The sequence below is a fragment of the Penicillium psychrosexuale genome (genome assembly GCF_028828465.1).
Source record: "Penicillium psychrosexuale strain IBT 29551 chromosome Unknown utg000002l, whole genome shotgun sequence".
Lineage (NCBI taxonomy): Eukaryota > Fungi > Ascomycota > Eurotiomycetes > Eurotiales > Aspergillaceae > Penicillium > Penicillium psychrosexuale.
In genome coordinates, this window is record NW_026643187.1 from 3,321,509 (window position 1) to 3,338,294 (window position 16,786).

General features: G+C 50.1%; 4 protein-coding genes across 4 annotated transcripts; 2 read left to right on the forward strand and 2 right to left on the reverse strand.

Annotated features, from left to right (window-relative positions):
- Positions 1-242: 242 nt before the first annotated feature.
- N7518_002448 (uncharacterized protein) lies at positions 243-3,878 on the reverse strand (the record flags this gene model as incomplete). Its single annotated transcript, XM_057183376.1, has 3 exons — positions 243-959; positions 1,009-3,776; positions 3,827-3,878. 3 exons carry the CDS (start codon positions 3,876-3,878, stop codon positions 243-245), a joined length of 3,537 nt encoding a protein of 1,178 aa, XP_057044826.1.
- A 385-nt stretch (positions 3,879-4,263) lies between these two features.
- On the forward strand, positions 4,264-7,108 carry N7518_002449 (uncharacterized protein; the record flags this gene model as incomplete). The annotated part of the gene is made up of 2 exons (XM_057183377.1): positions 4,264-4,428; positions 4,487-7,108. The coding sequence occupies 2 exons, from the start codon at positions 4,264-4,266 to the stop codon at positions 7,106-7,108; spliced, it is 2,787 nt and encodes a 928-aa protein (XP_057044827.1).
- Positions 7,109-7,952: 844 nt separating this feature from the next.
- Positions 7,953-13,460, forward strand: N7518_002450 (uncharacterized protein; the record flags this gene model as incomplete). Its single annotated transcript, XM_057183378.1, has 1 exon — positions 7,953-13,460. The coding sequence occupies one exon, from the start codon at positions 7,953-7,955 to the stop codon at positions 13,458-13,460; it is 5,508 nt and encodes a 1,835-aa protein (XP_057044828.1).
- Positions 13,461-14,245: 785 nt separating this feature from the next.
- N7518_002451 (uncharacterized protein) lies at positions 14,246-15,752 on the reverse strand (the record flags this gene model as incomplete). Its single annotated transcript, XM_057183379.1, has 6 exons — positions 14,246-14,448; positions 14,507-14,627; positions 14,678-15,020; positions 15,068-15,261; positions 15,317-15,552; positions 15,629-15,752. 6 exons carry the CDS (start codon positions 15,750-15,752, stop codon positions 14,246-14,248), a joined length of 1,221 nt encoding a protein of 406 aa, XP_057044829.1.
- Positions 15,753-16,786: the final 1,034 nt, after the last annotated feature.

The following is a 16,786-nucleotide window of genomic DNA, read 5'->3' on the forward strand; positions in this document are numbered from 1 at the left end:
TATGTATTTTTATGACTTTCGAGCGATCTGAAGCCATAACGTAATAGCGAATATTTTTTTTTCCCACTTTACACAATATTCACGGCGGGTTGGAACGATGTAGATAAATGTCTATGTTCAAAACCTAAACTGGTATAAATAGTAAGTAAGTAGTACATTTGTAGATACTGAAACAGGTAGCTACATCACTGAAATCATTTTCATAAATAATACATTGGATCGTGTACAAGACACGAGACCAATCACTCGGCATTCTCTATGACCTGGCCCTCCAAGACATGGTCACTGCGCTCGGGGGATGGCTCGACCGCAGGTTGGACATGGAAATACCCCATTTGGAACAAGACATTCTGCCATTCTGGCCCTGCGGTGGCTTGCACTTTGTAGTAAGGCGTGTCTGTAGCGAACCACCTCTCTTTGCGCGTTGAGGCTTTGTCGCCTCCTTCGAGGGCCGCACGACTAGCACGTGTCGTGCGGGAACGCTTCTCGCCGCGCCCGTTCTCCTGCGCCGTGAGTGCAAACAGTCTCTCGCGGTATTGCTGGAGGCGACCGTCGAAGACCATGATGCCACGGATATACGGAGCCAAGTCTTCCGTGATCGGTGCGAGTCCATTTTCGAATGAGGGGGCGTGGCGGGCGGTTGGTGTAGGGTTTGAATAGTTGGCACGCATGATAGGTTCAAAGATGCGTTGGAATTGAGGGAGGGTCGATGGAGGGGTCTGCGGGGGCATTGCAGAAATGATGGCTTTGTTCAAGGCTCGGGTCGCATATGAAGATGCCAGATCCTCGGTAGTTGGAGGACGAAAAGTTCTACTTATCAATGCATCGAAGGTAGTGCCGACGGCTTCACTGAATGATGAATACTCCGTTCGCAGCTCTGTGTGCAGGAGTGGGTAATCGTCAACATAGTTGGATTTATAGCCTTCTGGCGGTGGTGGGGCGGATATATCAATAGCATCCTATTCAATTATTAGCTGGCGTTTCTGTGGACTTATCGATCACACTTACATTGCTCGCGTCCGTGGAAATATTGGAGCAAAGGATGTCGAGAGAGCTTCTCATATCATAGTAGTCTGCTTCCCGGAACAACATGTCAAGTTGCGTTGTCTTGGAAAGAGACTGAAATTGACCAGGGGACAGAATTTCAACTTCATTCTTCCCAGCCATGTCTTCAGAATCTTGCAGGCTCAGGCCCCACGATTGAAGACTGTTGTGGATGATTTCCGTCTCTTCACCCAACGAACCTTGGGCCACAATAATATCACGATTGAGCCAGCCCATATATCGCTCGTATGTGTTGAGGCTCAGAACCCGGAGTCGATCCCCATCATGATCCACATTTGACCCAGGTGGCCAAATAGGAAGTAGCCAATCCAAACCCGCTTTCTCGCTACCAACACCCATCTGGCACCAGAAGTTCAAATTCATCAGTGACTTCCGAAGATCCAATCCGGATCCTTGATAAAGTCTGGTAACGGCCTCTCTCTTTAGAATATGCCCCTCGTTGGCGGCAACCAACAGCAAGTAATCGACGCTGAAGTCGGGAGCAGGCTTTTGGTATCGTAGTATGGCATGAAGGGACATATCCTGGGTAGGGACTAAACTCTCATCGTTACAGGTGATGACGATGGGCCGTTTAGATTGGCTGATAAGAGTCAGGACACCACTCCAAAATTGACGATCTTCTTCAAAAAGGATATCGACTTCTTCAAGCAGGATCAAAGATTGTTTTTGCTCCCGGGGGCGTTTGGGCGCAGTTTCGGGCTTAGGGCTAGGTTCGCCAGACCGGGAGACCGGCTTGCTGGAATTTGAGGATGAGCCTTTGAAAAAGCTCTTCAGCTTATTTTGCTTGGCGGAATCTTTGTTGTCTGTTGAATTTTCGGATTCGTTGAGGAGATGAACAAGATGATTTTGCGTCATATCTCCGACGCGTTCCAGCATATCCCGAGCACTTCGCCGGCTTCCAGCATTTATCTCGAAAATTTCGAAATCAAGTTCTTTTGCAACAGCATAGACAGAAGCGGTTTTGCCGGAGCCAGCCGGACCGCTAAGAAGAATCGCATTGGTCATTGGATTCTTTCTTTCTACTCCATGTAAACCAGGTGCTATGTCGCCCGACCGGACGACTGTCCTTCGAGGTGTTGTGGTCACGCCGCCCGCTAACTCATCATCTGAGCCAGAGAGACAGTCCATCTCAGAGACCTCATCTTCGCTTGATACAATGAAACCATCGAGTTTATCGGTTTTCTGGCGCTTCTTCGCCTTTCTTTCCCGCTTCAATTTCGCTTTTGCATTCTCCTTTGATGATTTTCCGGTGTCCACTGCTGTGATTTTGAGATGCCGTAGCCAGTCTCGAAGCACCTGTGGTTCACGGCCAAGCTGAAGGACGTCTTCAGCTGACTCAGGGGCGTATTTGTGTGTCCAGAGCTGTGGTTCGTAGGTTGCACAATCAAAAGCTGAAACTGATGTGAGTAGTCCCGATCGAAGTTTGGCAAGAGGGAGACTAGAAGAATCCCAAGGAAATTTGCCGTTTGGCGAGGACCACGACATTTGTCTTTCCATTGCCGTATGCAAGACTTGACTGCTGGCAACATGTCGCATGGGATGTCGAAGAATAGCCAGGGCATCGTAGTCCTGTTTGGACAGGCGGGCGATCCTCCTTGCTTCAGCTGTTCCAGCTAGAAGGACGTTTTCGTCATCTCTAATTGAGATAGCTGCAATCTTCGATTTTTTTCGGTCCTGGGCAGTATGCCAGATACGGTCATCAACATCTGAAGGTGGGTGAGCGTCTCTAACGTGCACGAGATCCTGCGGTGGCCAAAGGGGATCAAGCAGTTCGGGAAACTTAGAAACACGACGGGGGAAGCTAGTAAAGGAGCTTCCCGAAGCTGCAACTACCCGCTTCTTATCTGGTGCCCCAGCTGTAGTTTGGCTTGAGGGTACGCTCGCGCTGCTATCTGGATTGTCCGATTGAGATCCATTCAAACTCTCGGGCCCGGGTTTTTGTGCTGATTTCTTGCTGAAAAACGGGTGTGTGGGCTTTCGGGGTTGGCTTTCCTTCTTGCACGGCTTAACGGATGGTATAGTGGCAGGGGGCTTTTGAACGGCTCGACTATCTTGGATATCATCGATCAACTTTCCGATGTTCTTTTCTGTGGCAACACTATACTTTATCGTCACCACCTTGCGCTCAGCTTTTCGCGGCTTCCTTCGCTTCCCTGTAGTTCCCTTTTTTTTCGCCTCTTGAGGAGGACTGGAGGCGGGTGACGACAGGAGCCCTCCCTTCGAATTCAGTCTGAGAATTTTCTGCCTTGCAGAGGTTCTTGCACCTCGGCCCTTTGGTTTCCCGTTCTCGGATGGTGTCAATGATTGAGTTTCATCTTCAACAAGTTGGGTCTCCACCAGCGGACCGTCGGGGGGAGGTGTAGACACATTGATTTCGGTCTCGGGAGGATTATCAGTTGATAAAGGCGTATTGTTTGTCACACTATAACCGAGCCATTCTGCCAGACCTGAATTGGAAATAGTAGTGGATCCGGTTGTTTGAATTTTGTTCGTTCTTCGCCTCTTTCTCCGGTGCTCATTCAGGTCTTCGTCGAGATCCGCAGAACTCTCATTGTTTATGTTGGAGACATCCGAATTGTAATTCCCCGGGGCCTGAAGCCCCTCCTCGTGCGTGGAGCTTTGGCTGCTTATCGGTCGAGGCTCGTGTACGTGGGAATTCACAGGCAAGATTGGCTCATTCGAGGGTGTAGATTTGACCGAGACACCAAATTCTAGACATTGTAAGCTCAGAGTCACCTGTAGCTATAGGACACATTCTGACCTTGTCGGAAAAAGGGATGTATGACTTGCTCTTCGTCGGTTCCCATAGCCATCGGTAGATTTGATATGATGCTCATGTGAACAGTCAGTTGATCCCTGAGGAGAGGCCAGGGAGCAAGCGATATCTCAGATATAGCATTGAAATGACAGAATTTCGGTGGTAAGTGTGGTGCGATTACATGAAGCAAGAATTAAGTCAAGGCCGATCTCCATAGCTTCAGACACGTCCGACGCGAAGGGCGCGTTAATTGCTTATGTCAGGCTGACTGCCGCACGTACCAACGCTAGCCCTGATATAGCCTAGGGGTGGATATACCGGCCCGATGTAATCCCGAAAATTTTTCAGATTTCCAAATTGGATGGGTCTGCATGGAAAAGATCACACGCTTTGAAGGACAGGAACTTAAGTCATTTTAAATTCCTGGTATTCCGTTCGTCATGGATTTGCAGTCCCCATCTGTCCTGGCGCAATTGCCTCGGCCCCTTCACGCTTCTACTGGCAAAACCCGCGTCGGTGATGTCTTCAGTCTCGCCGATGCGAAAAAACGCAAACGCTATGAAGTCGCAGTTGCCGTAGATGGCGAGGCTGTGAACATTTACAACGTATGTTTGCTCATTATCCAATGCTACCTCAGTTGCATCTGACACTAATCTTCACCAGGTTCAAACACCTAAGCTCGTGACTTCCTACGCCGTCCCACCGCAATCTACTTTCTCTTGCCGCCCATGTTCAGTTCGCAGGAAGCTGTCAAAAAAATCAACAGTCCGAAGACAGACTTATACTGCTGTCACGAAGCCCGAACATCAGATCAAGTGCTTTGTGGAGGAGATCGGCAGCAGCGGCTCAAGTGCTCCGGTCATTTCTTCTTCGACTACCACCGTGACCGACTCGACCAGCCCCACAACTTTTGTGGGAATTGTGCCCTCTAGTACCGATGCCGAAGGAGAGACGGATCCATTTGATATATTGGCTGTCCACGAGGATGGTCGTGTGCGTAGACTGTCGTCAGATCTAAAAACCCAACGATGGAGTATTCAGCACAGTGAGATTGCAAAGGTTTGCTCTACTCACAATGTTCAATCCAGCTTCTTGGTTGAATTTGATGATGCAAAGAAGGCTTTGTTCAAAAGACGACAGGATTTGGCATTGCTGGCGCTGGGCGATCTGACAACCTCAGGAACCAACGAGCCATCTATCTTGCTTCTGGTATCCCAACCGAAGAATACCGATCGAGTCTCCCTCAAAGACATCATTGTGCAGATGTTCTCAGTCCCCGCGCATGCGAAGTCAGAGTCAGGGTTGGACGAAAGTCAGCGCCTACGCCATCTGCAAACTTTCCACATCCCGGATGTGAGTGGCCTAGAAGCCACCAATGGCAATGCTATGCAATGGAGCTTCCATTCTGGCTCAGCAGGATTGAGCCTTTCTTTCGAAAAGGGTTTCATCAACGTTGACCTCTCCCAGTACTCTCCCTGTGTCACATCGCAATTCGTCCTTGAAGATGAGGAATTCTCCTCGGTCATGCGCATTTCTCCCCAATCTGTGATTGGAGCCCAAAAATCTCTTGTGGCGGTATATGATACTCAGTACCATTCTGTGCAGCGCAGCATTCCAGCCGGTGATCTTTTGTCAAGCACTGGGTCGACCCCAGAGGCTCCCACAAACTTCATCAGCTACTTCGCCAAACTTGGGATTGCTATCGCAACCAAGGGCAATACCCTTATTGCTTTTGACTTGAGCTCTCTCCCTAGTGCGCCCAGCTCTTCGCTGAAGCGGACCAGAGATAGCCTGCTCATCGATGCTATCGGGAGAGGTATTGGTTCTTCTGGTGCACAGTGGGATATCTCATCAAAGAAGCACCGATCTGACAACATGGCCTCTCTTCGGCTTACATCACCGGAGCAAGTTGAGAAATGGACACAGCTCACAAAAACGGTGGAGAAGGCGACCAAGACGAAGAACATTGACTTGTTTGATAATGCGGTCCTGACCTACTTCAGCACATCGGATGCCTCAACAACGCTCCCAGTGCGCGGGCAGTATGTTAACCCCGAAGCAACTCTTTTCTTGCTGTCCAAAATATTCGCTGTGGAGGAGTCTGCCACAGATGATACAATGTCGGCCTCCCCTTCATCTCAACTCCGTGTTGCCATGTGGCCCCCGACTACTTGTGACTGGCTTATTCGCTTGGGACATCTGTCACTCGACAATGTTGAGATTGCGCTCCGTCGTGCATGCAAGCCACGCATTTTGCAGCCATTCCCCACCGGCTCGTTCATTCAGGCTCTCCTCGATTCAGATCCCTCCTTGAAGCAGGTCAACCAAGTGCTTGAGGGACCAACTCTGATTTCCTCCGATGAGTTGGCCTACGCGCTCAAGGCCTTCTTGAACCAGGCACGCTCGCACTCTGGAACTCTCGAGGAAACAGCTCGTGCGATCACAAACGGTGATCTTGCCACTCCCACCCAGGAACTTTCAAGACAGCTAGGGGCCGAAACGGCAACCCTAAAGGATATATTCGCTGGCCTGAATACCTCCCTTTCAAAGATTCACTCGCAGCCCGTGTCGGTTGTCGTTCATTCCCTCCGCTCCAATCTCTCGCGGACAGAACTTATTTCTATGGTTCACCATCTCCGTCTTTCCCTCGCTACCGGAGGCTACACTTCTCGGTTCACTGAAAACCCCCCAACACCTATTACTCTCGACCAAATTACTCCCACTCTTTCTCTCGATGTCATCATTGACCTCATCACTGCCTCTGTGGATGCCGTGGGTCCGTCCGGTTGGATCTCGGCCGTCCCCGCAGCGGGTGACTTTGAGGACTCAGTCGCTGCCGCTGCTAGTCGTGAAATGGAATTGATTGCGGACATGAAGTCTGAAGTCTCCGCCGCGCTTGCAGGAGTGGAAGAGGCAACCTATCTCAAGGGTGTCTTGTGCGAGTACCTCCGCTTCGCGGATCAAGTTGACACCCCCGCTACTACCTCCGAGGATGCCCTGACCAAGATGGATTCCGAGGCCGGTCCATCGCACCTAGTCCGCTACGAGAAACTCAATGGCGCCGACTTGCTTGTCTTCACCCGTCCCGGCGAGGGAGAGGATGGCTACGATGGCGATGCTGGTGGCAAAATGCTACCGCTGTCACTCAAGGCTGCTTCCAATGACGTGTCCCGCACTAAGATTAAAAAATCCACGGGTGAGGTCAAGCATCGCAGCAGTCGTGAGATTGGTTACTTGCGCCGCAAGGCGGTTGGCAAGTACTCATTCGAGAGACTGATTATTTAAGAGCATGTGCATTCCATATTTTTTACTGTAAAATTCATTATTGAGGGAGACAATATCCTAGGAGTTAGACAGAACAATACATATGTGGGTTCCCACGTATTTCAATTCTTCATTTTTTTTCTTTTTTGGGCAATCAAGGACTTCTCGCCCTTGCGCGTGTTAAAAATATATCGACGATATTATTGGAGCCAGCACAATGAAATTCTCGAGGGTCAATGTATTTGGCTGTTTTTGGTAGTTGGCGATCTACCTTGGGAGCCTTGCAGCTATATATGTGGGACCGAGGACGAAGGATTCATCTAACACTGAGAAAAGAAGATCTTTTCTACCGATCCATTGAATAACATTAAGAACATCACTAAATATTACATAGAATAGAAAATAGGATCAACTCAACTAACACTTGTTTACCTTAAATAAAGAACAAAACAGAACTAAGTGGGACTAGTCAACCTGTTAGGCTACAAAGGGATTCAATAGTTTAGCTCGGATCTGGGGGTTTAGAGATATTCTTGTCCCAGGCCAGAAAACAATAGTGGACCTAGGGTTAAATACAGTTGATAGATCTCAAAACGTCTATACTAGTTTATATTATTGCTTTCTATAGAATATCAATCTGGGCGGGAGGCCAAAAAAGGTAAACAAGAAAGATAATAAACAAGGGAGAGCTCTGAGTGGAGATACCCTGGACACCGCATCTCCGCACTGTTCAACCCACCGTTCAACCCACCGTTCTTCTCATTCCGAGCAAAGATTAGCTCTGATCTATGCGTTTTCATGTCGTTGGTGTCGATGTGAAGTTGGTTTGGATCCGGAACGCGTACCGGCATCAAAACAAAGAAAAATGAGTAACCAACCATGGCTTGACAGTTTGTCGGACGACTGGCCATCTCTAGCGCCCAACAGTCCTGTACCTGTTCCTGCCTTACCGGAGTCGCCTAAAACCAGCCAGCAGGGAACTCCTAGTCGCATTCCTATGCCCGCGCGGCGTTCCCAAGAACAACAATCACCGGGAAGCAACAAAAAGGACAAGGTTACCCGACCATGTCATTTCCATAGAAGAGAACCTCCGACGCCGAAGACCCCCCAACCATTCAAAACACGCAAACCACGATCGCCTGCCCCTGGTAGTTTGAAATACAGCCCTCCCAAGACCACCCCAGGGCCATACGCCAAGGAAAATCTCAAGGCCAGCCCCAAGCCGACGGGTCGCAGACAGCCCTCAATGGATGCGCGCTCCCCTCTACGATCGGTTTCAAACGCCTCCAGAGCCTCCTCCACAACTTCCGAATTCGACGGTACGGTTCAGATCAAATCGAAGGGCAAGGATGCAAAAGAGGGTACACCAGAATGGCGCAGACGACTAGTGCGCGGGGAAATCGCTGCTGGCGAGCAACGCGACCTGTTCGCGCCGATAGGTCTCGAAACCGTGTTCAAGCCGCCCACACCCCGTGCTGAAACGGAAACGGCGCAACAGGCCTCTACTCCCTTTACGAAACAGGACGACAACCTGTGGGATTTCGCCGGTACATCTTCGCGACAGAATAGAGACGAACATAACAGTCGCGAGGATGATCTCGAACGCGTCGCCAATGAGGATGTAAGGGACCATGGCGACCAGTCGCCGGAAGGAACGGTCAATCGCGCTCCTTGGGAGAAGAATGGGGGCCTCGACGTGGATTGGGACCAGGAAGGGCTCTCACAATCGGGGAATACACAACTACGGACAGCTAGTGGGTTGGAGGATCTGCGCAACGAAGGAATCACACCCATAACCTTCTCCCGCAACAACACTGTTGATGGCAATGGGACTTCGGAAGTCATCAAGTCCGCGCTGAAGCAGGTCACCAACAAGTTGGAAAGCCTGTCTATCGAAAATGATAGTCGCCCGGACTCCGCTGCAAGCGATAGCTTCCTCTTTTACAACCACAGTGAACCTAATGCGGACGGGTCTCCACGAGATGACAGCTTGCTGGACGTGACAAGTCATTCTCTACCCCGGGATCTGTCTATGGGGACGATGGACTTCAGCAGTCGGCGAAAAAACCGCTCCTTCCCTCGGCGATTCTCCCCTTCGCCCTTTCCTTCCCACCGTTTGTCCCCCATAACCCTCGCCAACTCTAAAATCCGCAGTTCGCCTCTGTTCAACCCCCCTCACAAGACCACGTCACCTGGTCTACCGCATCCTTCCTCGTCTCATGTTCGGCCGGCCACGGCTGGAGCAGAGAACGAGGCCAAAATGCCGTCATCAGGAAGTCCACTGAAGCTGTTCGGTGACCATGACACATTCACTAATAACAGACTTCTCCGGCGCATGAGCCAGTTCGAAGACAATTTCAGCGACACATCAGAAGGAGACGAGCCCCCTTCGCCCTCGGAAGAAGCGCGACGAAAAGGCGAGAGCCGCAGCTTTTTAAATTCGAGACACGAGCCATTGCAGGAGATCTCCCCTAGGCGAAACGAACGTCTTGGATCTCGCAATGCTGTAAATCGAATCAACCAATTTGGGGGTGGCGAGTTGGATACATTTGATTTCTCAGACACCAGCCCTTACGAGCACAAATTGGTGTACGATGAGGCCGGAGGGTTTGGGTCCCGCCCATCTTCACGCAAGCGATCGTCAGCCCGGCAACAATATCTCCGCGGCCCCTCACAGCAAGGGTTGTATCATTACAGCAGATCAGCGAGCTCAGGATTCACTAGAAAACCATCTGCCTGGATGCGCCAGGATTTCTTTGATGATGTGCGACAAGGGAATCGGCCCAATAACAAGGAAAATATGGCCCCTGATGTCAAGCGAGTGCCCCGGGCCCCCGGCATGGACCCGACCCCGAAACGGCGCCGGACAATCATGAGAAACAACAGCTCCGAGCCCAAACAGAATGCCGGCGGTTCATCTCAGAAGTATGGCGACATGTCGCTGTTGCAACGAAGTCTTATGCAACATGGTGTACAGCTCGACAATAGTGACTACCTTGCTCCACCGGGCCCTTCTCACTCAATGCAGCGACCTCGAACACCCACACCAAGCCAAATACGAACAGAGGGCGAAAGCCATATTTCACTGCGCAGAGATTTCTCCGAATCCAATTTCGACAATAACGATTATTCTGATTCTTTTTCCCTTGATGGTGACGTTCCAATTGTGAAGATTACTGGGACCAGCGATACCTCACGAAAAGGATCTATTACCACTCAGGATTATTTAAACGAGGCCACTAAGATCATGGATCTCATCAGATCCAAAGGACGAGGCGCAGCTGGATTGTCAAGTTTGCATGAGTCTGACATGGAAAGTGAAGGCGACGACTTCAGCGACGACGACGAATCCACCCGGGAAGCCTTTTCTCGCCCTCCGAGCCGCGACGGAACGGATCTTCGCAAGTTGAGAGAGGTGAAGGAGGTGAATCCAATGATCCTGAGTCACCTGAAAAAATACCAGGAGCAAGATGACCCGAATGACCGAGAAATGTCCCTGCATGCTCGCCATGGCCAGGACGAGGGCCAAACCGAGATCGGTGAATCCAACTCACAGCTCATCCGATTACATGGACCGAGGAAACGAAAGACTAGTGGCATGACTGATGACACGGCGGAAAACATCGCCCATGATCTGATGACTATCAACACACAAATGTCCGGGTTCAGCGCCACCTCCGTGCCCACGGGCTCTTCACAAGGTTCCCACGTCAAGGGTATGCTGGCTTCTGATCTTGTAGCCCACCTGATCCCGAATGAGGTCAATGGCTTCAAGTATGACCGATTGAAGAATCAATGGGTGAAAGATGAGGCAGAAGAACCACATGCACCAATCTCCGAACCCGCCTCGGAGGCTGATGATCCATTCAGAGATATTCCGGATCTCACTGTAGACGAGCTCCAGGAGATGATGAGAGTCCAGGGTCTCAATTCTCCTACAAAGACCGACGCCCCAACCGAGCGAGAGCAAACCAAGGCCCGCAGTCCTTTGGCTGCGAACACATCCCTGAAGAAACCTGATGTTCGACCACACACCAGGGATGGAGAACCATCTCTTGGTGCAAGCTCGGTCCAATCAAGATTCACTCGCTTCACGTCCAGTGTTCCTAACACGGGGACAAGAGCTACATCATGGGGCACAGACGAGGCCGCAGAAAGGAAAATCTCCGAGCAAGCAAAACTTGAAGCTCAGCGCGACGAGCCATTGCCCTCGAAGAATCCCCGATCTCTAGGGAAACAAGCGCGTGTCGCGACAGTGAATCTCTCATCGCCCCTTTCGCGCCCCTCTTCTCGGGGTGAGCCTGATAATGGCCAGTCCGACCCGAACGCGAATCACACCTACCACGGAATTGTGCCAGTCGAGGATTCAGCCCCAGCGGATCATGAAAATGGATCAACACGGTTATCTGTTCCTCCCACGGGGCGTCAAACTTCAGTTGGTGGCCAGCCATTTATTCGACGTCCTATCTCGAGGATTGAGGAGAGAAACGAGGAGACTGTTAATGACCAAAGCCTTGTGCGCAGGAATGACTCACTTGGTGTTCGAAAGACGCCAGCCAGAACTGAGGCAGAGCATTCTTTGATACCTCTCCAAAGTGCCGGGCCTGACACGAGCTACAGCTTCCACCTCAGTCCACTTGCGGACTTTACCGTCCACCAAGCTGATAAACCCCTGAACCTTGAAATGAGCTATGTGGCTCACCGTACAAACCCTTCCTCTTTGCGACAAGTGCACGGGACTTTCGCATTGGCAACTGAAGATTTGATCAAGCATATTACTGACGTGGAACCATATGAGCCTTATTGGGAACACGTGCGCCGCCTTGTCTTGCGCAATAAGGGTTTGATTACGTTGCACAAGCTGAACGAATTCTGTCCCCGCCTGGAAGAGTTGGATGTTACTGATAACGACATTGGTCAATTGAGTGGCATCCCCTCAACCCTGAGAACCCTCAAGATCCCTCGAAATTGCCTCTCTAACCTTACTCCATGGGGTCACATGATCAATTTGCAGTACTTGGACGTTTCAGGAAATGATATCGAGACGTTGGATGGCTTCGCGAGCTTGATTCATCTCCGGGAACTGAAGGCCAATGACAATCAGATCCGCAACATAGACGGGATTCTTTATCTCAATGGCTTGCTAAGCCTGAAGCTGAGCAACAACTCTATCACTACTGTGGATTTCGAAGGGTCCGAGTTGACACGCCTTCGTGATCTTGACTTGAGCCACAACTGTCTAACATCTGTCCGGAATGTCGAATGGCTTCCGTCACTTGCCACTCTCGATGTCAGTGCCAATCAGATCAGCGGCTTTGACTCGTCTGCTTCCCTTATTAGTCTCCGCGCCCTGCGACTCTCTGAAAATAAATTGGAGGCTTTAGATGCACGAGCTTTCCCTTCCGTGAGCCTTCTCTACCTCGATCAAAACCACCTTTCTACCGTTATTGGCCTTGAGAACTGTCACAATCTCGAGGTACTGTCTCTCCGAGAGCAGACAGCGTCCAAAGAAGCGTCTAAAGAAAAGAAAATTGAACACAGGTTAGATATTGACTTGGGACTTGTCAAGGATGTTCGCAAAGTCTTTTTGTCTTCGAACAAGCTTTCCGACCAAAGTGTCTGCCCTTCTGCTCCGCTACTACGACTTCAACTTCTCGATCTAGCTGCATGCACATTGAAGAGTCTCCCGGGTGATTTTGCTTTAAGCTTTCCGAACCTTAAGGTCCTAAATCTGAATTTCAACTCGGTTGATGATGTGGAGCCACTGATTGGAATGAACTGCCTTGCCAGACTGATGATCGTTGGCAATCGTCTCTCAAGGATGAGAAGAATCTGTCAGATCCTCAGTCGGCTAGGAAAAACCGGAAAAGGAACTGCATGTTCCTTGCGCAAGCTTGATATCCGTGGGAACCCGCTGACTGTTGGCTTTTACCCCCCAGCGGTGACTGGGAGTGGCAATTCGGATCGCAAGAAATTGAAGCCGCAAGAACAAGCAGTCGTCCGACACCAAGGAACCCACCGGGACCTTTCGGATGCTCTAGCTGATCTGGGAAACGATGACCAGAGCCCTCACCGCGCCACCATGGGCGATCAGCCGACGACAGACAGAGACGCCGAAGTCGACGACCCATACACACTTCCGTTCGCTGACCCGCAAGCGGATGTGAAGTACTTAACGCACCTCGATCAGTCCACACGTCTACGCCGAAGAGTGCTAGAGCTCTTGCTGTACGCCGGCACGAGTGGCTCTCTCCACACCCTCGACGGACTAGACCTTCGGCCCTCGCTGGGCGACGAGTCCTCCGACATGAACAAGGCGTGGGACAGATTGGAGAATCTTGGTGTATTGCGGAGGAAAGCGATCAAAAATTAGGCTATATTCTTTGTTATTCTTCCATTGAGATTTTTTCCCCATCATGCGAAAAGCGCGCGTGATTTGAGCATTGCTGGCGGCGTACATGGAGTTTTGTTGTTCCTCGAGTTGGAATTAGCCTTTTATGTTTGTACAGCATCAGCGCATCACCGGAGTTGGATATCGAATCAATTCTGGCATTTTAGCATTTCTTATTCTTGCGAGCTGTTCGGGCTTTTTGTCTTACTGTAGAGTACGCCATAATAGAATGAGATAGAGCCCCATGCTTGATCTACGTCAGAACTTGTCTCGCTGTGTGGTGACCTTATCTTACAGGCTATACAGAAATAAGCTTACAATTGCGCCGACTTTGGCTATGCAAGCCCCCAGGTAGTAAGCTCATATTCTCAGACAGCAATCGATATCTCTCTTCTTCTAGTAGTACTAATGGTACAGCTCCCCGAGTGACTAGAGCAGTGGGGCTCTGTGGGGTTCGGGCCGACCCGGGTCCATGAAAGGGCTTCCTGGTCATAAGGGACTGATTACTAGGAACAGTCTACTTGGCAGGTATGCGATATTAAATACTCGGAGATATTCCTTGAAAATTTGAAGAAGCCTGGGATGTTGGAATATAAGTATCAATGCAATGTGTCTCTTGTATTGCGAAAAATTAAGCTTGAAATTTAGTAAATATAGAAAGAAAAGTACATGGAAGTATATAATTCGGCATATGTAGCCTAATAACAGAAGTCCTGCTATATACGCTGCCAGGTCAGGTCCGGACATCACAATCCGACAATGTCAAATTATTTCTTGCCCTGAACAAGCAGTTGCTTCTGCTTCTTGATATGCTTGACCACTTCGATATCAATCTTCAAGACGTTGGCAACAGTATCAGCAGGAGTCAACGCCAGCCACTGGGCCAGGGAGATATCAGCGACGCGGTCGCTCTTGTAGAGCTCGATCCACACGAGTTTCTCGGTCTCGGAGGTGTTCTCGATATAGTGTCCTTTTAAAGAGATTTAGCATATTGACTCGGTATTGGGAAAAGGGAGAAGTATACTTACCACTGTTGTCGGGGAAAACACCGGTGTCACCCGCGTGGAAGTCGAAGGTGCGAGCCTTGGAGTCACCGATGAATACTGTAGCACGGGCTTGACCCTGGTGGAAGTAGAGCCATTCCTCAGCCTAGATGGTGGTTAATATGTTTCCTCTCAGGCACTTGTGTGAAAACTTACATTAGGATGCCAGTGGAGCTCACGAAGACCCTTGGGCTCCAGTTCCACAATCGCAGCAGCAAGAGTCTTTGAGATGGGGAAGTTGGTGGAATCGATCTTGCGGAGTGTTCCACCGTGACCAGGGACAGGCTCCGAGGGGTGCTTGTAGGTGTGGTAGACGTAGGAATTGTCACCTCTCAGCGTACCCTCGGGAGCCTTGTCAAGGTCTTTGCTGACAGTGCCGTTGAGGATGTAAGGGAACTTTGAAGGGACCGAGTCGAAGACCTTAGGGTCAACACCAAAGTTCTTGGCGAGAATATCCCTGGGGGTATGGGCGATCCAGTCGTCAACCATGAAGGTAGTTCTTCTTAGTCAGTATATTGAGTTTTCAAAAGTGTGAATGGAGCATACCCAATCTTCTCAAAGTCGCCATCATCGAAAGCGAGGAGGTACTCGTTCTCATCGTCTAGACCCTGCACGTTATGCGCGACACCCTTAGGGAAATACCAGATATCACCGGTTTCAAGAACCTCGGTAGTGAAGCCGCCGTTTTCATCAACACCGGACAGCAAAAGCGAGCCGTTGTAGACGAATCCCCACTCGGCCTGTGTGCAAAAGTAAGTCACATGTCGTAGAAAGTATATATGTGCGGCCACTAACCGTGCGGTGCCAGTGTAGTTCGCGGATGGCGCCCTTCTTCAGATGCTGCTGGGCACCTGCGATGTCATGGCTCTGTGGCAGATCCTGAATGACTTGCTCTCGAGACCAGCCGCCTGGGAAAAGCCGAGTCTGAGACTCAGAGAAGCTCCACTTGACGTTGGGCACAAAGCCATTATCGGTACTGGCAGTGCGGAACTGGTCTGGGTTTTGAAGGTCGAGGACTTTGTTCGTTCCGCCTATTTGGAGAAAGTCGTAAGCATGCATCACTTCGGCCAGTACCCATGAAGAAGTCTTCCAGCCTTGGAGGCTTACCTAGAATCGGGGCTCCTTTGGCACCGCTAATCGGCTGGTCATTGCCATCCTGCCTTTTAGTCCGAGGTACTGCAAAGGCAGAGGAAACAAATAGTCCAAAGAGCGCGAGGCTTTGGGACTTCATTTTGAATGAAGGAAAAGAATGTGCAAAAGAATGGGATTGGACTGGGATGCCTCAAGCCAAGCACGACGGAGTCATCCCAGTTATATATGACAATTCGACACTAACCCAACCCCTCCAAATGCCGAGGGGGCATAGACCTCCAGGAATTCAGCTAGTTTCAATGTGCCGCTCCCTAGTTTCTCGGCGTTGAGATGTTGATCCTAATGAAATTGACCAGAACACGAGTTATCAGAAAGTATAAACAGTCACAAGAGATGATGCAATCCAGGAAGATCTACTCCGTATTCCGTATCCATCTTGCCTCTCACGGAAGAGGTTGCAAAAGAAGCCATCCTGAATCGATAATAGACCGGAAGGTACGGAGTAGTTCTCCGTAAAAGAAAGCTAAGCATGGCCAAGGATATAACAACATTCTTGGCATCATGTCGAAATCGATGCCGGGTCTCCCGTGCTAATCGTCTCTGTGGGGAAATAGACGATGTCGATCCAGGGACCTGACAGGTAACTTGTTGGTCACGGGACTTGAAAGTCGACCCTGGATCACCTCATCGGTACCTTGAATGAGTACATAGATCCCACATTTCTTGGCAGGCGCGGATCATTCCTTTACTCTGACCTCTCTGGTTGCTAGTCTCAAAAATAACTTGACATTTGCTTTGACCTCTGGAACTCAATACCGTTCCTTGTTTGGGTGTTGAGTCGAATGTGAGATATGGTGATCGTCGAGGGCGGTTCCTGAACCTTTCCTATTCCGGAAATTATGGATTCCCTTAACCCTAGTTCGACGACCCGTTCGTCCACAACGCATCAATGGCACTGATAGACAGGGCGAGGCTCAGTACCGGTATAGATCGGATTTGGTTTTGGGTTTGAGCTATTGATTTCAACTTGCAGTCTCTCTCAACTTTGGATTAACTTCAATCACGACATCTTCTTAAGATTAAGAAGAATTGACTTCTCAGAAAATATCTGAATACGGGGACCACAGGTCCAGCGTCAGATCCCGAGTCGGGGATTGTTCGGATTCTCATGTG